This window comes from Indicator indicator, chromosome Z (genome assembly GCF_027791375.1).
Source record: "Indicator indicator isolate 239-I01 chromosome Z, UM_Iind_1.1, whole genome shotgun sequence".
NCBI lineage: Eukaryota > Metazoa > Chordata > Aves > Piciformes > Indicatoridae > Indicator > Indicator indicator.
In genome coordinates, this window is record NC_072053.1 from 82020891 (window position 1) to 82042123 (window position 21233).

The 21233-nt window shown below is 50.8% G+C and overlaps 1 protein-coding gene across 1 annotated transcript in view; it reads right to left on the reverse strand.

The window, feature by feature from the left end:
- TDRD7 (tudor domain containing 7) overlaps nt 1-18122 on the reverse strand; it is a 52562-nt gene extending 34440 nt beyond the window's left edge. Inside the window, exons 1-5 of the mRNA XM_054398265.1 lie at nt 18101-18122; nt 14664-14876; nt 7337-7478; nt 5730-5943; nt 545-630 (exon numbers count right to left, since the gene is read on the reverse strand). Coding sequence (XP_054254240.1) covers nt 545-630; nt 5730-5943; nt 7337-7478; nt 14664-14870 — 649 coding nt within the window. The 5' untranslated portion in view covers nt 14871-14876; nt 18101-18122. The remainder of the gene's footprint in view (nt 1-544; nt 631-5729; nt 5944-7336; nt 7479-14663; nt 14877-18100) is intronic.
- Between the last annotated feature and the right edge of the window lie 3111 nt (nt 18123-21233).

Sequence of the window (21233 nt, forward strand, 5' to 3'; positions counted from 1 at the left end):
ACCCTTTGGAGGAGTGGCATTTGCTGCCAGACCTGAAGCTTCACAAACCAGCCTGAGAGGTCTCAAAGAAAGCAACCTCTCCTGATCTCTATGGTCCCCTCCAACTCAAACCATTCTATGATTTGGCAAGCCCATCAACAGCACAGCTGCTGAGAGCCAAGCACACAAGAAGGGTCTTTCCTGGACAGCTAGATTTGTGTGCTGCTTACTCCTGGAAGCCAGAATTTGACTCTCCTGCACCAGATCTCTATCCTGCCAGTGAAGTTAAGCATACTCCTCAATCTACTCACACTAGCTTTGTGCTTGGTTTTAACAGTTAGGACCTGAGGACTTTCCTAGAAGACAGAGAGGCAGGCAAGTAAGCACACATTTCTCCAGCACCATGAAATCAATAGTGAGATAGATCACTCACAGAACCTGGTTTCTGACCCAAACCTATCTTCATTCAAATCCATCAAAAAGATGGATTCTTCTTAAGACAACATCAAATTTTAGTTGAGTAGTAAATTAAAAAAAAAAAAAAAAAAAAAAAGGGACAACATACCATTTGAACCTAAGGAAGAGCTTCTGGAGAGATGGACTTGCAACTCCTTTTGAAATCGTGACGGGACAGTTAGTTTCTTCTCAGACCTAAAATTTGAAAGAAAATTGCTTAAAAGCATTCTGCTGCTGGCTCTGGACAGCATTCTGGTTGCTTACAAGACCTACGCATAAAATGCAGGCCCAGTGGATAAGATCAGGACTCACAATGTCCTGGCTTGGAAGACAACCTGATCAGCAGTAAGAAAACAAATCAACAGGTGGTTTCTAGCTTTTTCTCATTGTCCTGATTGTGAGAAACAAAACACACAGTCAAAAGACATCAGCATTGGCCTTCTATGACAGAGCTGAAGAGCAGCTGATGCAATCCACCTGGGACTTGTGCAAAGCATTTGACACTGTCCTGCACAACATCCTTGACTCTTATGTCAGAAAGACATGAACCACTCAGTGCATAAGGGATTGATTGAATGGTCACACTTACAGAGTTGTGGTCAATGGCTCAATGTACAAGTGGAGACAAGTGATGAGTGTGTTCCTAAAGGGAACACCTTTGTCAGTGACAAGGACAGTGGTATCAAGTGCACCCTCCACAAGTTTGCCAACACCACTGAGCTGTGCAGTGTGGTTGGTAAGTTTGAGGGGCAGGATGTCCTCCAGAGGAACCTTGACAGGATTGAGATATGGGCCCATGGGAGCTTTATGAGATTTGACAAGGCCAAGTACAAGGTCCTGTGACTGGGTCAGTGCAATCTTCAGCATCAATCCAGGCTGGGGAGTGAAGGGCTTCAGAGGAGCCCCCTGGAGAAGGACTTGGAGGTGCTGGTGGGTGCAGAGCTGGAGCGCTGCCAGCCCAGAGCCAGCCCTGTCCTGGGCTGATCCCCAGCAGTGTGGGCAGCAGAGGTAGGGAGGGGATTCTGCCCCTCTGCTGTGCTCTTTTGAGACCCCCCCTGCAGTGCTGGGGCAGCTCTGGAGTGCTCAGCACAGCACAGACAGGGACCTGTTGGAAAGGAGCCAGAGGAAGCCCCAAATGTGATTAGAGAGTTGAGGCACCTGCCCTGTGAGTAAAGGCCTGAGAAAGTTGGAGCTGTTCAGCTTGGAGAAGGTTCCAGGGAGCCCTTAAGTGTGACCTTTCAGTATTTAAAAGGGGCCTACAGGAAAGGTGTGGAGGGGCCATTTTTCAGGGAGCATAGTCATCAGACAAGGGCTAATGGTTTCAAACTGAAATAAGATACATTTAGGTTAGATATAAGGAAGAAATTCTCTTACTGTGAGGGTGGTGAGGCACTGTAACAGGTTGCAGAGAAGCTGTGGATCCCCTATCCCTGCAAGTCTTCAAGGCCAGTTTGGATGGGAGCTTGAGCAACCTGGTCTAGTGGAAGGTGTCCCAGCCCATGACAGAGAGGTTAGAACTAGATGATCTTTAAAGTCCCTTCCAACCTAAACCAGCCTATGGTTCTATGAAAAGGAAGGCATCTAGGCCTAATAATAGTTGATGGTCTTACATTTTCTATCTTCAGCCTCTCTACTTGGTCCTTTGAACATGATGATGCTTTATGCTCTCTTTCTTTGGTAGCCACATCAGAGTCTCCTGAAAGTATTTGTCTTCAGGGAAACACCTAGAACTACACCTCAGGACCTCAAGGTCTTTACATGGACACTGCTGCCTACACTGTTTAAACAAATTCTTCTCTCAAGTGCTGTCCCACAGAACGGGCACAAATGTCACACTTGCAAGTGCTCCTCAGCTGCTAGAAACTGCTCCCAGCAAGAGGCCTCCCAGCCAAGGCAGCAGTAAGAGAACAAAAGAGCAGCCTGGCCCTTCTCACATGCCTGGCCAGCCATGCAGCCTTGCCAAACCCCCATGTGTAGCTGTAGCCAAGCAGACAGTTCACATTTCACACCCACAGATCACTGCTCTGGAGCAAAGGGAAGACATGCTCATTGGTAAGGGTCTTTCAGCTCTGCTCTCTGGCCCTTGGACAGTGTGGAACCAGGTGGTGGTCATCAGTGGATGCTGCCTGCTCATCCAAGCAAGGGAGTCATCAAAACTTCTCAGCCATCCCATTCTTTCCAGCTTCAAGGCTCTCTGCAGTTAGGCTTACAAGCAACATCTCTCCCACCTTCTGTGGGTTTGAAGGTCCACAGCAAGATGTTTATGACATGAACTTACCAAGTTCAGGCAGCCTGAGATACTGCAAAAGTGTCTGAAGAAGACAGCAGGAAACAACCTGCCACAACTGCAGCCACCTTCAGCAGCTCCACCATGTCATCTGGGTGTGACAGGACAAGGAGGACAAACAGCCTATTTCCCTTCCACATAAAACCAAGCAGTGGGGCAAGTGCTAGGTCATGAAAATCTCTTAGCAAAACACCAGAGAGCAGTAAAGAGGTGGGACACAGATTCTGGCAGCCACAAGGGAGCTGCCATTTGCAGTCTCACGGTGGGACTTCACTGCAAAATGCTGGGTGGAACACCAAGACAGGCCAGCACCCAGACAAACTGTCACTGGGAGGACATCTTGCCAAGGCAAATAACACAGATCTGCCAGAGCAGGTGAGGGCCTTGCCCCAGAGTGGGAAATGAGGCACAGCCAAGCTGTGTCACCTTCAGCACTTCTCCCAGCCAACACTGTGCTGTGATCACCCAGCCACAACCACAGGCACATGCTGGCACTGCTGCTGGCACAGCTGCCCTGAGTCTGTGCCAGCTGCCTATGAGGCTGGTGAGAGCCCAGGACTTGTGGGGATGCTGCTCACACCTCCACCCCTTTTGCACACCGCTTTGAGGTCAGGACCTCCTAGCTCAAAGCAGCTTTCCCTCCTGCTGTTCCCAAAGCACAAGCAACTACAGCATCTCTGGGGGCACAAAACATCCTCAGCAGCCAGGACATCAGCCATGGATCTTGTCAGTCCTGTTTCAGACTGGCCAAGTTGAAACAAATCAGTCCACTTACATAGGCCACTAGACAACCTTGCATTCAAACAGAATATGATCCTCTTCTTCATGAGCTCTTCCTTTAGCATGTCCCCTATCTAAGAGGGCAGCATTTGGACCCTTGGCAACAGGACAAGGTGACTTCTTTTCCACAACTACTTAGGCCAAAGCACACTTCACCTGTAGCTTCTCCTCCTGAGTACAGCAGTTACAGGCAACAGAAACAAAGGCAGAAGAACACTGTCACCTGAAAGGATCTCAGGGGAACTTGCCAGAGGAACAAAGCTGACGATACAAGATGAAGTGTGCTCCTTTAGAAGAGCCAGGGTAGGGCTGGTATCTACCTAATTTTATTTCAAGCCCTAGAAAGCTTCCAATACAACAAAACTTGTGGGATGAGAAGGACAATCAGGAGAAAAAATGCTCTCATCAAGAGTGCCTGAGTCTATCTCACCAAAAGCCTTCTCTCCTCCCTGGGCCACCCCTCCCCTTGCTTAATGGACATGCTGTCAGTATGGGATGAACATCCCACCAGCTGGTTAGGTTGGCTATCCTGGCTGTGGCCTCTCTCAGTTTCTTGTGAAAAAATGAATCCTCTTCCAGCCAAAACCAGGACAAGAGCAACTAACCCATCCTGGGACACAAGATCTCTGCCTGTTCACTAGAGGCACTTCAAAAACCCAACCCATCTGCAAACATGGAAAAGAGAAGACTTGTGGACACATCTCCCACCCCCCTCTGTGCAGCAGCCCTCTCAAAATAGCAGAGCAGGGGACAGGTTTCTCCACTGTAGCTCCACCCAGCTGGCTCAGGAGCAGCAGAACAGGAGTCAGCCCAGTCCACACTCACAGCATTAGGAGCTGTGCTGCAGCAGAGGCTCATCTTCAGCTCCCTCACTCCTGTCAGGCCTCACTCCCCTCACCTGCAGCTCACCACACACCTCCCTTCCCTGGCCTTTAACCACTCCTCACATGGCCACTGCCACCTCCTCCAGCTTCCTCACTGCTCCTGACACCACCTCTGCCTCCTGCTGCCATCTCCACCTGCCTCTCCACACCTCTGCCTGGGCACATCCAACAGACACAGCCTGACTTGCCCAGGGACACCAGGAGCATCTCCTACCCTGGAGAGGGGCCCTGCCCCCACAGCAGATCCACCTGGAACCAGCATGGTGGGCAATTTCCCAGACACAGGCACCAGCACAGCACTGCCATAGCCAAGGACCCCTTCAGGACAAGCTGGAAGGTTTCCAGGCAGTGCCACCAGCCCTCAGGAAAGTTCTTTGCTCTCAGGCACAAAAGCTGAGCTGCCTGCTGCTCTCACCAGTGCTCCCAGCCTATCCTCACCTCCCCTCTGGCACTCAGACCCAGGACACCCATGGGACTCACACAGGACACTGGGGCAGCACACACCTGCTTTCTGCAGGTCTTCCAGAGGAACAGCAGGCACCAGGCAGGAGGAAGCTGCCACTCTGCTGTGGAAGCAGCACCACTGCCACCTCCATTCAGGCCAGGCTGACTTCTGACCCAGCCCACTGACCCCCAGAGGATTAGCACCACAATCACAGCTCCAGGGACTTAGCCCAGCCACAATGAGGGAGCAGCAAACACTTGCTCACCACCATCAGCTGATGGCCCTGGGCAGCTGAAAACAACCCAGAAAGAGAAATGATGGGGCAGCAGCTGGATAAAGCCCCTGGGATTAGGGAGGCTCAAAGGGGGCTCAAAACCAGCCTGGCCCAGCAAACCAGCAAACCCAGCAAAAGCCCAGCTCCAGCCCTCAGCTCAGCTCACCAAACATGGGCAGCCAGCTGCTGGGGCCCAGCATGCCAGCAAGGGCCACAAACACTGAGGCTGCAATGGAGAGGTCAAGCAAGAGGCAGAGAGCAGCCACTTGCAGACAGCCATGGCCCTGGACAGACACCACCACCTCTCACTTACACACAGACCTCCTCCTGCTTTCCACTGCCAAGGCCACAGTATCTCCCTCGGGGGAGGGAAACAATGACATCCACAGATCCCTTGGCTACATTTCTCCCTAGAGACATGGGAGCAGGCCATGAGTACAGAGTAGCTACAGAATCATCCAAAGCAAAGGGTCACCCATCTCCCTCCTGAGTACCCAAGCCCACTTCACCTTCTGCAAGGGCAGGAGCCTGGATTTCCATGTCCTAAGACACACTCCTTGGGTGGCAGCATCCAAGGGTCCCCACCACAGTCACACATACACACACACACATTCACACACTGACCTGTTCACCACAGTGACATGCCTCTGCATGGGGATTTCTTTAGGTGGTGCACTCTCAGCAGCTGGGGGCAAGGCAGACCGTGCACTTTCCACACTGGGTTTCACCACTCCATAGGGCAGTCCTCTGCCTCGTGACTGGCGAGGGACAGGCCTCCTGCTGCCTTCTTCTGACATGCCCAAAGGCCTGGGCTGGCGCAACGTTCCTTTGGGCTTTCCTAAAGAGTTCGCAGATGCAGCTGTGAGTAGTGCTCAAGCCAAACAGACCTTAGGCTTGGCAGGTAGCTCCCTCCTGGGAGCCCACACTTGAACAGAAGACAGTTAAGAAGGGTGATTTCAGCCACAGCCATAGGCCTCTCTGACACAGCATTGTGGCTCACACCCAAGGATACACAAACCACAGTCTCCACCACCCTGCTGCAGCAGGCTAAGAGACAGAAGACCCCATCTCTCTCCCCTTACACTCCTGGGAAAGCCATGCACCTCTGAGGCCCCACAACAGGTTGGAACCCTTTACCTGCCCTTTACCACCCAACAGAAGCAGCAGTTCCCACAAGAGGGGTAGCACAGGCAGCCTAACTCCACCTCCTTGGCCACCTCCTGCACCACTGTCCAAAGAGTTCCTTCTTCTCTACCCTGGCCTGCAAGCACCCTCCTCCCAAACCCCCAGTACACAGCAGAGGTTACCAAGTTAACACCTGCAGAGGAACACACCACATGGGAGAACCAAGCTCTTGGTCACTCCCCTGTCCCACACCAATTCTCAAGTAACTGTGAGGGCTGACAGTGAATCAATTTGCCTTTCAAAATCGTTGTTTGACTAGGATATAAGTCACCAGTTCAGCTTCCCAACTAGAGGGCAGCTTGTTGGGCTGGTGACAGGACAGCAAGAAGCAAGTAAATCCTTTGTTACAGACAAAGACAGGGGAAAACAAACAAACGAGGAGACTCACTGCTGCTCAAGCTGCAAACTCACAAGCAGATGGGCCTTGCCTGGGCCTGATCCTGAGGTACCCCACTGACAACGACACAACAACAAAGGAAATGACACAACACAAAAGAAAAATGACCCACAGGCTCTGGGAAAATGCTGCTGCTGCAGCAGTTTAAACAAACAGGCACAGGGGTACAAAAAAGCAGCCCCTGGATATCATTATTGTGGCACCAAGGCACATGCAGCAGCAACAGGAGCTGCTGCAGCATCCCCAGATGATGCTGCAGGAGCTGCTTCTCACTGCAAGGGCAAGGCTCATCCCTGTGCTGAGCTCAGCCTCAGAGACTGAGCAGGCTCACTGCCACATTTCTCACCCACAGCTCAAACATGTTTCTCCCAGAAGCGTGGGTAGCTGGAAGTGAAGCCAAGTGTCCACCAGCAGCTCTTTTCTCAAGATCATTCACATCTCATGTCTCTGCTTGGGAAGGAGTTCTTCACTGACCATGGCTTGCAAGCATGAGCACCATTGTCAAGAGCACTCCCTGCTCCCAGGAACTCCTCACCAGGTTCACGCAGCTCATGGCCAGTAGTGGCACAGCCTGATGGCCAAGACCCCTGCTCCAGCAGCTGCACAGCTCTTCCACCAAGGCAGACCCTCCTGCTGCCTGGGGGCTTACCTGCTAATGCAACTGGAGATGTGTTCTTCAGCCTCATCTGGCAGTTCACCTGCCGTCCCATTTTCCTCTTGGAGCTCCTCTGCCTGGCCACCAGCTGGGCAATTTGCATAGTCTCACTGCAAGCAACAGCATGGCAGATGACCTTGTTGGAGGAAGAAGACAGAGAGGAAAGGAGCCTGTGAGGCCCAAGCTCATCCACAGCTCCCAGAAGGACTTCCAACCATTTCCATGCCTGTAACTACGTGGACCCTGGACACCTCCCTCTCCTTTTGCAGCCTATCTCCAAAATCAGCAAAGCAGACAGACAAGTCCACCAGAGCCCCTCCATCACCTTCCCACATTAGGTTTGGCCCTTGGTAGGGGAACAGCCTGGTTTCTCACTCCCATCCTACAGCCTGACCACCTCACTTCACAATCCTAAGAAGCCATGGGCTTCCAGCCTGCCCTTGCTCCTCCTGCCAAGACTTGCCACTCATTGAATACGTGCAGGAACCCTGCTGCAGTAAACCCCCTGCATGTCCAGCATGGACTTTGCCACTCAGAGGAGATAGTGACCCAAACTTTTGGACCATTCAGCTGCTAACAGCTTGCAAAAACAAATGGACAGGTACTCATCCAAGGCTCCACATGGACACAGGCAGCCACCCAGAAAACCCTGAGTGAAAAATAGCAGTCTGTGATCTCAGAGGCTCTCTCCACTGGTCTCAGCCATGCTCTGTGACAGTGGTAGAGCTGAAAAAGGGGCCCTTGCACAGCACTCCTACCCTCATAACCATGGCCCCCAGCAAGCATGAGAGTTGACAGCTCAGAACAGGAAAAGCTCAGGGGCTTGGCCAACACCTCTGAAATTTCAACAGCAGCTTCAGGAAGGACCTTTTCTCACAAGACAGGCAAGGCAACCGAAGGAGAAAAACTGAGTGCCAAGACAAAAAAAGTAAGTGATTGCTAAGCAACAGCTTGCTCCAGAGCTCTCCTTGGCCTCCCAGGCTGACACAAACAACCCAGGGAAACAGGGGCAGAGCATGAACAACACTAGAAACACTAGGCAGTGCTCCTGGCCTGCAGCAGTGCGGTCCAGATCATCACACCCCTCCTCTTCCTCCTCCACCCAGCTGGCTCAGTTGACAGCCACTGGAAGGTGGTCTTCTTCTGAGGGACAGCTCTCCCATCCAAGGAGCTCCTGCTTATAAATCTGACAGTGTAGCCACTGCACAGTCAGCACCCAAAACCGAAGTGTATCAGCAGCCTCACCACTGCCGTGCTTAAAAGTAAGGAATCACAGAAAAGTTGAGGCTGGAAGACACCTCCTAGAGACCATCTCACACAGGATCTCTGCTCTGAGCAGCATCAGCTAGACCTTGTCGTTCAGGATGCTGTCCAGTTGGGGGTGGAATACCTCCAAGGATAAAGACTTCTCAACTTTGTGTCCACCACAATCCCCAGGAATTTCTCTGACAAGCTGCTTTCCAAGACTGCACTCTTCCCCAGGTGCAGCAACTTGCATTTCCCTGCACTGAATTACACAGCACTCCTGTTGGTCTATTTCTCCAGCTTGCTCAGTTCTCTCTGACTGGCAGCACACCCATCTGCTCTACCAGCCCCTCCTGTCACCTATAAACCTGCTGAGGATGATCCCTGTCCCATCATATAGGCCACTCATGAATATGTTAGACAGCACTTCCCCAGCATCAGCAGCCTCTTGGATGTACCACTGGTGAATAGTCTCCTGATGGGTTTTGTGACACCTTTTATGGGACAGACTGCCAGAAGCCTTACCAGAATTCAGACAAACTAGACCCAATACTCCCCTCTCATCCAGCTCACCATTTATCTCATTTTGCAAGGGTACCACTTTGGCCACATATGATTTTCTCTTGATAAAGCCACACTGACTGCCCCTACTTGTCTTTTACATGTCTGAAATAGCTTTCCAGACCCAGTTGCCTATTAAGCACCCAAAGAAAGTGCTTTTAATGATGGAATTGAGTAGGCAATTTGTTCATCCATGTGGGCCTCCTGCAGCCTTAGGTTTAAAACAGTCACTTAAGTTGTTCACCCAGTGGACTACACCAGACTGAGTCTTAACTCAATCATAAGGTGAACCTGAAATCTCTGACTCTTTACCCTTTCAGAACATGGTTTGAACACGGATTTGAGAAGGCTTCAGTGAACTGAAGCACACCCAAGGGCCTTATCTCTCCATTTGCTCTACCTCCTTTCTTCTAAGCTTTTCTGTTGTTCCTGTATTTTCTCCTGTTGCCTGTACAGTTAACCAGGTGCTTGAAGGACTTTCTTCAGAAGCATGCTCTCAGAACTGGCAGTGCTCTGGGAGCTGTTCTGGAGGAGATGGCACTGTCTTGGCTTTCATATTGTGGAACTCACCAACAATAAATGCAATTTTCTCTTAAGCCTAGGCACACTTGTTCAAGCAGTCTTTATAACCCTCCCAGCTTGCCTCTACCTGCTCCCACCTCATGCACACTTCCATTTTATGATGGAGGGGCTGTCCTTGAAAACCCACTACCTCCCCTGGACCCCTCTTCTCTCCAGGATTGTAGCTCTTGAGAGTTTTCCCAGCACATTCCAGAACAGGCCACAGTCTGCTCTCCTGAACTCCTGGTCTCTTGATCCCCTCCTTTCAGGCTCCTCAACACCAGCTCATGGTCACTACAGCAAGGGCTGTTCCCAGCCTTTACATTCCCACCCAGTTCTTCCTTATTTGTAAGTCAGATCCACCAAAGCATCTCCTCTGTCAGCTCATCACTCGTGTCAAGAAGTTGCCATCAGCACAACCCAGGAATGTTCTGGATTACCCATGCTTAGCTGTCTTGTCCCTCCAGCAGGTAAGGCAGAGGCACAAGCCCTCTGTGAGGACTAGGGCCTGCAAATGTAAGGCTTCCTGCAGTTGTTGGAAGAAGGGGTCACCTGTTTTATCTACCACTTCTTCCCAACAAGTGCATTTGTAACAAAGCCACCATAATGCCCCCCACACGCTGGTGCTGCTGCTGCCCACAAGCCATCAGCTCTTGCTGTCTCCTTAGCCATCCAAGGCAGAGCTCTGAGCATCCCCACTGCTTTCACATTTGGAGATGTTCACAGAAACTCCCTCTCCTCACCATCCCAGCCCATCATAGAATCAACCAGGTTGGAAGAGACCTCCAAGATCATCCAGTCCAACCTATCACCCAGCCCTATCCAATCAGCCCAACCATGGCACCAAGTGCCTCATCCAGTCCCCTCTTAAACATCTCCAGTGATGGTGACTCCACCACCTCCCTGGGCAGCACATTCCAATGGGCAATCACCCTCTCTGTGAAGAACTTCCTCCTCACACCCAGCCTGTACCTCCCCTGGCACAGCTTGAGACTGTGTCCTCTTGTTCTGCTGCTGTTTGCCTGGGAGAAGAGACCAACCCCCACCTGGCTACAACCTCCCTTCAGGTAGCTGTAGACAGCAATGAGGTCTGCCCTGAGCCTCCTCTTCTCCAGGCTAAACACCCCCAGCTCCCTCAGCCTCTCCTCATAGGGTTTGTGTTCCAGACCCCTCCCCAGCTTCCTTGGCAGCCTGTGTCCATCTATGGCAGCACAACAGCTCTCCATGACCCCAGTGAGATCACAGCCCTGAAGGGCAATGCAGACCTCCAGCTTCTCCTGGCTGTGCCCCATGCTGTGGGCAGTTGTGTACAGGCACTGTTAGAGATGTGCCCAGCTCTGCCAACTGCCTGAGAAGGACACAAGAGCTCCTCCTGCTCCTGGCTAAAAGGCATTTCCCAGCTTGTGATGTTGATGCTTGTGGGAATGACCAGGCTCACTCCTGCTCTCTTCTCAAGGTCTCAACATAAAAGATTTTTTTTTTGTTCCTATGCAGTCTATCATAGTTCAAAAATGCACATTTTCACATCTTTGGTACACTTCAGGTTTTTCCTGCCACGAATACAATTTTTCTTTCCTTGCTTTACCACCATAGTGACTCTCAAGTTCAGTATAGATGGTGATTAAATTAGAATGAATTCTGATGTAAAAAAGTGTACTTTTTACTGGATGAATTCCCTTGAGGCAGAGCAAAGCAGTCTTCAAAACCCTCTTTTTGGAAGGTTATTTGAGTAGGAGTCAAAGTTTCCTTGGAGGAAGGTGCAATCATATGCTGCTTGTAAATGAACACAAAGCAAAGCAGGGTTCCTCAAAATGACACAACCACCTGTTGCAGGTACACAGTATTTTAGAGTCTGACTCCCCTTGCTGTGTTTTCTGTAATTTAATCCTCATCCTGGCTAAAAATTGAAGAACACACCTATCACACGAAGGAATAGTTGTCAGCCTTCATCTTGCCCACATTCAAGGAGGTTAAATTAGCATTTGGCAGTAAGAGGAACAGGGAAAAACTTTTATCACTGCTTTTCAAACACAACCAGTTTGTTCAGCATCAGTTACCCAGGCAATGTTCACCTCACACAAATCCTTTGATTTAAGGAGCAATGGAACATGTTGAAGGTTGGACCTGATGATCTCAGAGGTCTTTTCCCACCTTAATGATTCTAGGATTCTCTGTAGCACTTTAAGATCCATTTGTGTTATTCACTGCCCACTTTATAGGATTGCTTGTTGAATGTATGTTTTGTGGTGCATTCAGCACAGCTGCCCTAGCAGTAAGGGAAATCCTTTCAGGATTACCTAGCCTGCAGCCAGGGTCAGTTGCTAGCAGATCTCTGTGTGAGTGCATCATGCTTTCCTGCCCCACCATCCCCCAGAGGAATGAAAGGGAGAGGCAAGGGTCTTGGCAGCCTCTTTGGAAGACAGAGTTCTCCCAGAGGCAGGAAGAGAGGCTGTTGGACTGCCTGCTCTTACAGCAGGCTTGTTGTGGACTGACCTTATAACAGAGCTCAAATATTCTGGAGAGACATGAACAAAGACCAAAACATTATTCTGAAGTACTTGACCAGGTCCTGCATGAGGAAAGTATGCAGAAGATCCAGCTAGTTACTAGTCCAGGCCAGTGAGTAACCACACTTGCCATCATCTGCTCAATATCTGCCCGGGGAACATTCTGCACAACTGCAACAGGAAGATCATAGAAGTACAATGTGGGCTCAGTTTTTGCATCTCTCCTGCTTCCCAAAGTGTTTGCAGGGTGCTTCCCTCACTTATTTCAGTCATGTAGAGCATAGCTGGCACTCCTAAACCAAAGTCAGTCTTGCTCAACTATCTGGAGACTCCTGTTTAGTAGTTTTCTCCTTTTCCACCTCCCGAAGTCACCTTTCACTCTTTCCTTACAGCTGCCACAGAGAAGGCACCACCTCCAGTGCTATCCAGGAGGCCACAAGGCTCTCAGCACACAGAGTATTAGAGGATAAGTGAGGCTCTCAAGGGAATGGGAGGATACCAGATTACACCCTGCAAGGCCCTAGTTAGAAACACATGGCTACTTGCCAGAGACACCATGAGGAAACACTCAACTGCAGCATCATAAATGCTCCCAGAGGCACCTGCATTCATGTTACTGGTTCAGCTGCAGTGATGCAGGCTGGGAGCAAGTGAAAAAGAACCTTGAACTTGGGTACCTGCTGCAAAAAAGGCAAATTTTGAGTTTTAACAATGAAGCAAGAGAACCTCTTGCTCAAAACCAGCCACATTTCCAGACATCAGCACAAAACTCCCTCGTCACACTCCTCACAGCTAACCAGGGAGACCTAGTTCTGAGTCCCCAGATGCCTGACCAACGCAGCTGAGCCAACAAGGAAGATCAGCCTTAAGTGCTGTCCCTCCCATGGCTGCTGTTGCAGCCATGCATTGTGACAAAGATCTGCCACCTTTTCCTCTGCTACAGTGTAGGCTTTAGGAATTGAGACATGGCTTCAATGAGGAAAACGCGTCAAGCTCTCTGCTCAAACATCATCTAGAAGTCATGCAGCTACACCAATCACCAAGAGAACACCTTCTGACTCAAAAACCAGGAACTCCACACTACAGGCCAAGGAGGCTTGTGGTCCTGGCAAGCTGCTTCCAATTTGGCAGCCATCAGGAGACACAGGCTAGTGCAGCAAGACCAAGTGTGCTGGTTTGAGGCCAGCCAGAACATCTCTTGCCCCGAAAGGGACAAAAGAATGACACACGCAAACGGATGGGAGAGTGATGGAAAAGTTTAAATGGAAAAGCAAATTGGTGAAGCTACAGAAGAACTACAAACTACAAAGCATAGTGGAAAAGAACATCCTAAAGCATACAGAACCCCCTCACAGAATTCCCGAAAAGCTTCCCAATCCTCCCTTCCTCCCACCTGAGGGTCTACCCAATCCCTCAGGGCTCTTCCTTCCCCCCCCCCGCCACTGCTAGGCAAGTCTCAGGCTGGCCAGGTCTGAGACTGCCCCCCCCTCCATTCTCCTCCTGGCATTAGGCCTAGTCAGGCCTAAGAGGCCTGAGATACCCCCCCGGCATTACCCGATAAGAGAGGACATCTCCCATGGGAGTGGAGAGGGAAGAAAGAGAAAGAGGATGACTCTGCAGATGGCTTTATAGGGCGCAGGATTTATGGGTAGAAATACACCGTTTCCTGTGTCCACCCCTAGAGGGTGGGTACCTGGGACACCAGAGGTGTATCTCATGCAGCAGTGGCAGGGGGCACCCAGCCCAAACTGCCACACCAAGAAATACAGAAAGACTCTCACACCATGCTACTAGTCTTCACTGAGCTTGTGCTCTTCCTCCTTGATCCCTGAGCCAACTCCTTGTCCCTTGCAGACTTGCTAAGCTGAGGTGGTGTTGTATCACACTCCCCACATGCATGGGCTCTTCCTCCCCTTAGCAGGTCTTCACAGTCCCACAGCACTGCAGCTCATGACAGGCAAGAGTGCAGAGATTAAATCAACCACTGTCAGCCTACAAACAACAGCACCCATGACAGTTCTGCAGCAGGAATGTAATGATGCTAAACCCCACCCTGAAGAGATGATCAAGACAAGCACACAAGTCAAACTTTAAAGTCTCAGGACAACCCACCAATATTCCCAGCCCCCAAGAATCAGAAATGCTGTGACAGGGGCCAGAGGTCTACTGTCACACAAACTGTCTTTCCACCCAGAACCCAGGTTTCTGGGGAAACACTCCAGAATATTCTACCATTTGCAAACACTGCTTCCTGGTCTACAGATAAAAGGCACCTGGACACCTGGTCCATGCCACAGCTTCCACTTCTCACAGCACTAGTGCACCACATGTGTGCTACAGTACTCTCTCCTCAGAAATCTATGGCACAGACAAAGGTGAAGTCATGAACCACACAGGCTTTGCAAACACAGAAAAAAAGTCACCGCTGAACTGTGACTAATTCTTACCTCTCCCATTTTGTTCCCTTCCATTCTGACCACTCCTGGGATGCTTGCCAAGTAGGCTTCCAGCGTGCCATATCCTAGGTGCCTAAAGGGAATCCACTCACCGGTCAAGGATTTGTATTCACCCTGAAGCTCTGACAAAGGTACTCCATTTTTGAAGGGATGGAGAACAGCTCGCAGTGTTTTTGCAATAAGTTCAGGGTCCTGCATCTTCACCTAATTAAAAAAAAAAAAAAGAAGAGAAAAAAAAAAGAGGTATTTTTACATACCTGGGCTAAAAATATTGGCTTTTCTACCTCCCACCTCCAACAAGCAAGGATTCAGTGGCTCATTTTTGGAGACTTTTGATACTTCTGTGTTGTAGGGGCCTGCCAAGCATAGGGTGGCATGAAACAAGAGGTATGACCTCAAAAAAACAGCAGCCCCTGTGCATGGGCTGTCTCTGCCAGCTGGCTACATGGTTAGAAGAGAGGTGGGCTGCCAGTGAACTGGCCCCCATGTCACTGTCCACAGAGCCAGGACTTCCAAGGGGAACAGAGCAGGGACCTCCTACCCCCTGACTTTGACACCCAGTAGTCACTCCTCTCATGCCCCACAGAGACACTGGGAAGTTCACAGCCACTCCTCCCTCATGCAAACCTGCAACCCCACACCAATGCCCCTGGGATGCGTGTCAGCCCCATGCACCCAGGCCATGCCATGCCATGCCATGCCACGTCTTACCCACAGGCACATGATGCCTTGATGCCACAGATGCCTCTTCAGAGAGAAAACCCAACAGAAGTGAAACCCATTCGCTGCAAGCCAGGGTCTGCAGACAGCAGGAGCACCAGAAAGGCAGGGCCAGCACCACCCCCTCTCCTCAAGGGGTGACTGCCCCATTCAGAGAAACATGCGCCCACCACTGTGGCACAAGCAGCCTGCTGCTTCATCTCCAACAGCACCTTCCCTATTGCCACAGGCAGATGCAGCAGGAGAAGGCACACCTGCCAGGAAGGGCTCCCACTTGGCAAGGCTGAGCAGCACAGGTGGTTTCAAAGCAAGTGCCAGAGCTACCCAAAGCCTCCCACTCCCCTCACAGCCCTCAGGGCTTCCTCCAGGGCTGGAGAGCCACACTTGTGAAATACCAGGAGCTTCAGGCACAGCACGGTCAGGCAGACTCAGTGCTCCTGGGCAGGTGCTCTGCTCCCAGACAAACACTCACTGCAGGAACAGACTCTCCACAGAAACCTCTCCACCACAACTGCTGGCCAAAGCCAGACAGAGCTCTCCCATAACCCAGGAGCAAATCGGCTCTCAAGGCATGGGCTGCATGCAGGGGTGAGCCCTGACAAGCTCGTGTGCTTGAAATGTTTCACTTTCGCCCGACCGCAACTAACAGACAGCACCAGCACAGTTGGTGGTATAGGAGAAGGCAACCTCCTCTCTCCTGAAGTCTCTCTAGCTCAAGACACAGCAGGACACCTCACAGGAGGGTGGGCAGAGGCTGTTCACGTACCTGCAGGTGCTCTCTCCTAACGGATGCAGCACCAGGCAGCTGCCTGCAACCCCACATCAAGTTAGTCTGTGCTGCTCTCTGCAGAAGCAAACCTCCCCTCACTGGTGCCCTTTGCTTAGGGGAAACCACCTTGGGCAACACACCAAGTCCAAAAGGAAGAAAAACCCCAACCCTCTGCACATTCCTGACACCACGACACATTTCAGTCTACAGAGTGATTCTGTCTCTACCTTCCTGCACCCAAGTTTACCACAGACCCACTTGGGTGCTGCAGAAGCAGCGTATGTAACATGAAGGCCTGTACTCCACCACTCCTTGAACAGCTTCCCTGGACTAACCTGACCGTGTCTCTGTGTGTGTACACGTGTTTTACACACAAGCACACCCACACCTATACAGACAGCCCTGCCCCACACGTGTTTACACAGACATGGTTCCCTCACCCAGCAACTCCTGTCCTTGGCGACCCACTGTATTTCACTGGCTGCTCCTAGCACCTCTGCCACAGCTTATTTCAGAGCAGGTCCTGCTCAGCCAGGGGCTGCAGAGATACTGTGTCCAGTACACATTGAACACATGCAATTGCACACCTCCGGCTGGCAATGGGTGGTGGCCACACTGAGCTTTTGGATCCTTCTCTCACCCATTTAAGAGACTTAGCAGCTGGTGAACAGAGCCTTATGGGTTCTCCCTTCTCCAAAGAGAGGAGGTGGTGGGTAACCTGCTAGAAGGAAAAGATCCAGGAAGTTCACATCTCCTTTGGAGCCACTCAGTATCACAGGGATGTCATATGCCGGACAAACATGTAAGTGGTTTAAAATTTTAATTGTACAAAATAACCAAACACCCAAACATTCATTAAGAAGTACATAAAAAAAAAAAAAAACAACCAAAAGCAGTTTTGTCTGCAGTTGACTTCCAAGAGTGTATGAGAGACATGAGAAAGTCAATGAGAAGCATTTTGGGACCTTTTCCTCTCCTCTTTCTTTTAAATAATACACCTAAATTTTAACTTTATAGCTCTTTAAAGTCTTCTTACCTCAAACACTTGCATTTAACTTCCTGCTCAGGAGAAATGAATGCAGTACCCATTTACAGATTGGCAAAGAGTGACGATGAAGAAAACTTATAATAACCTGGGCAGGCAGTTTCAAAAGGTGATTCGAAAGAGGAAACTTCAACAGAAAAAGAAAGGGGGCAGGGATGTGGGAGGACAAAGGACAACATCAAGCCACCTTCAGACAGCCCTGCCATACAGCAAGACTAAAGGACTGAGTTAGATCAGAAACAGCAAACAAGGACACCATAAAAATATACTATACGATGGGGAGCAGCCATGAGGACAATTCACCTAGTTTAACAAGCTGACAGATATGAGGGTACAGAGGTTAAACCGGATGCAGTCTTCAACGCACACCTGCACGACATTCCCATTCCTACAGCTGGCAATAAAGCAGAGGACTTGCAGTGCGGCAGCGGTGGCAGCAAGTAATGCACTGCAAGCAGAAAGCGAAACAGCTCAGGAGTGGCTTCTGAAGCTTTTCCTAAAGTTCTTTTCCTGGCCAGCTGCTGTAAAGTTGGATCATTCAACACGGAGGACATTCACCCAGCAGCTCACTGCCTGCAGAAGGGAGGACACCTGATCAGAAACACAGCCCGAGGAACCTCTATCACCGCACGTCCTCCGGAGCAGTCTCCTCCGGCATGGGAAACGAAACATTCATCAGAGTGCTTTCACTATCATTAAAAGACGACCAGCCTCCAGTTCCAACACGGTCTCCACGCTGCAGACTACTACTACTATTAAAAAAAAAAACGGAAGCGAGGACAGTTTTCCAGCCGAGAAAGGGCAGGTTCCCCTAACATCCACACTTTTAAAAGACACACAAACACCACCCTGCGGAACGCACGATTCCTCTGAAGGCACAACGCAGTCACTAACCCGCTGAAGCCGGGACACGGTCACAACGGAGAAACAGAGGAGAAGCAGCCTCCCCGCTGACTGGCAGCGCCTGGCCCTTCGCACTGCCTCTCCCGCACAAGCCCGGGAGGGCTCCCGCCCGGCGGGGCGCCGCTCTTTCCTTACCACCACCTCAACCCCGAGGCTTTCAGATACCAGCCAAAGCCTCTTCCCCTGCCGCTGCTGCTGCTGCTGCCGCCGCCACGGGCCGGGCCGGGCCGGGCCGGGCAGCTCCGCGCCGCTGCGAACGGACGTCGCAACAACCCTGCCCCTGCTCCGACTAAGCGTCCGCACAGCCCCGCCCGCGCCCGAGTGACTCCAACTGCCCGCTCCGCCCGCAGCGCCTACCGCGCATGCGTACTCCCGCCCGCTGCCCGCCTGAGGGGGGCGCCGTGCTGAGGCGCCGGCGGCCATCTTGGGGTGGTCTGCTGCTGCCTGGGGTGAAGGGGTGTGGCTTTCTGCCGGTGTGGCCTCGCTTCACCGTGTACCATTCCTGTGGGGCCGCTGAGACCACAGTCATAGAATGGTGTGGGTTGGAAGGGTCCTCCAATGGTCATCTAGTCCAGCACCCCTGTAGTCAGCAAGGACATCATCCAGTGGACCAGGTTGCTCAGGGTCCTGTAGATCCTTACTTTGACTATCTCCAAGAACAGGGCCTCAACCATCTCCCTAGGCAACCTGTTCCAATGTTCCACTACCCTCGTGGTAATGAATGTCATTCTAATGTCCAACCTAAATCTACTCTAATTTCAAAGCACTGCCTCTCAACCTATCCTGTCACTAGAGGCCTTTGTAAGCAGCCTATTTCCAGCCACCTTCTAGAATCATGTAATTGTTTTGGGCTAGAAAAGTCCTTTAAGATTATCCAGTCCAAGCATTAACCTAATGGTTGAGCTTGATTAACTTAATAGCTCCTTTTCAACCAAAACAATTCTATAATTCTAACTCCATCAAGACCAGTGCTGAACTATGTCCCTCAGCACTACATCTTTCAAACACCTCCAGGGCTGGCAATTCAACCATCTCCCCGGGCAGCCCATTCCAGTGTTTGAGAACTGTTTACAGTCAAGAAGTCTTTTCTAATATATCCAATCGAAACTTCACCTGAGGCCATTTCCTCTCATCCTGTCACTTGGACAGAAGACCAAACCCCACCTGGCTCCAACCTCCTTTCAGGAAGCTGACAAACACTAGAGTCTGCCCTCAGCCTCCTCCCAGCTCCCTCAGCCCTGCCTCATACAACCTATTATGGTCAATGGTGATGGGACAAAGGGTAACAGATTATCTGTAACACGAGCCACTTAAGTGGAAAATTCTTCACTTTGAGGGTGCCTAAGCACTTAACAGGCTGCTCAGAGAGCTTGTAGGGTCTCCATCTCTGAAGGCATTCAAGACCCACCTGGATATGTTCCTGTGTGATACATGAGCCTGCCTTGGCAGGGGGATTAGAATACACGACAGTCCCTTCCAACCAATACCGTTCTGTGATTCTGTTGTCCAGGCCCTTCACCAGCTTTGTTGCCTTTCTCGGGACCCGCTCCAGCACCTCAAAGTCTTTCTTGTAGTGAGGGCCCCCAAAACTGAACCCGTTATGAGGTGTGGCCTGTACAGAGGCATGATCTCTTCCCTGCCTCGGTGGCCACGCTATTGCTGATCCAGGCCAGGATGCTTTTGGCCACCTGAGCACATCACTGGTGCGTGTTCAGCTGGCTGCAAACACACCCCCCGGGGTCTTTCTCTGTTAGTCCTTTCTCTGGCAGCCCTGACGCAAGGTAGCAGCTGAAACCACCCTCTTGAGGGAGAGACCAAGGAATGACAGCTGAAGGCATCTCCCCTGCAGCAAATGCAGGTTAGGTTTTAAATTAACTCAATTGTTTAAATTTCTGAGTACCGAAAACATGACTCAATTTAGTTCTATAGTTACATCTGTCAACAACTGTACAAGACCATTACCTGGGTGCACATCTCTTTGGGCTGGGATGTCTTTGGGTATCACCTAGGCTTTGTCCTCACCACCTTGGACCTGTGGCATCCACTCAGCAAGGGTCTGCCTGCTCAGCATGCAGCTGCTGAGCTCCAGATGCCACATATCTGCATGGGCACCTAAAGCAATGCACACCTGAGACCTTCAGGTTGGTCTCTGATTGTGCCCTCCAGCATTCTCAACACATGGCAGAACTCTATACATAAGATGGCTTTCTGATTAGTACCCACACACAGGATCAGAAGATGTCACCACCTGTGTGCCACCAGGGCTTGTGAAGCTGGCTTCATTGCCTGCTGTCAGTGATGGACAGCCCCTCACCACCCTGACATCAGGGTGCCTGCCACCCAGCAGCTCACCTGTAACAGCACTCCCTTCTCCGCAGATGTCATCCAGATTGAGACAACATGAGGTCAAGCTGCATGATGGCAGGTAGATGGAGGGCTGCCAAAGCCAAGTCAGAGGCTGGCCCCACAGAGGGAGACTGCAGGGACACATGCAGAGACACTGAACCTCACCTAGGTGTGCCTATAAAGGGTTCACAATAATGACTACCACCCAAGACTTGGTGACAACCTTCTCTGGCCACAATCACAACAGCCTCCCACAACTGCTTCCTGTCAGACCCCAGTATTCCCTGACCAGGCTCTTTTAGATGCTCTACACACGGAGAGGCAAATGTTTAATACAAAGTTCATTCATCTGAGGCTATTTGCACTCACAAGATTTTTCTGTTCAGTAGGGTGATGCAGCAATCACAGCATACACACACATTACATTTTGCAGACTGCTGCATTTCCAGTATTGTTGTGAATCTCATTACTAGCCTCTAGAATATGCTTACTGTCACAACACTGGCTGTGCCTAATTGCCAGGAAGAGTTATGTGAGTTGCAGCCAGCTGAAGCCTGAAGCTCTCTCTTTAAAGGTTGTTTGTTGGTTTTGGCACTTTTGGACTCACTGTCATAATAAGCCACCTATACACTCCCTATGCTGAACTGCTGCAGTCTGTAACGTTAAGTCTGTGTCCCATCTCTTCCTCGTCCATGCCTGCACTCCCCTATGCTTCTTGCTGTAACTTCTCAATAACTTCAGTATAATACTAGACCTGTATCTATCTCACTACCTCACT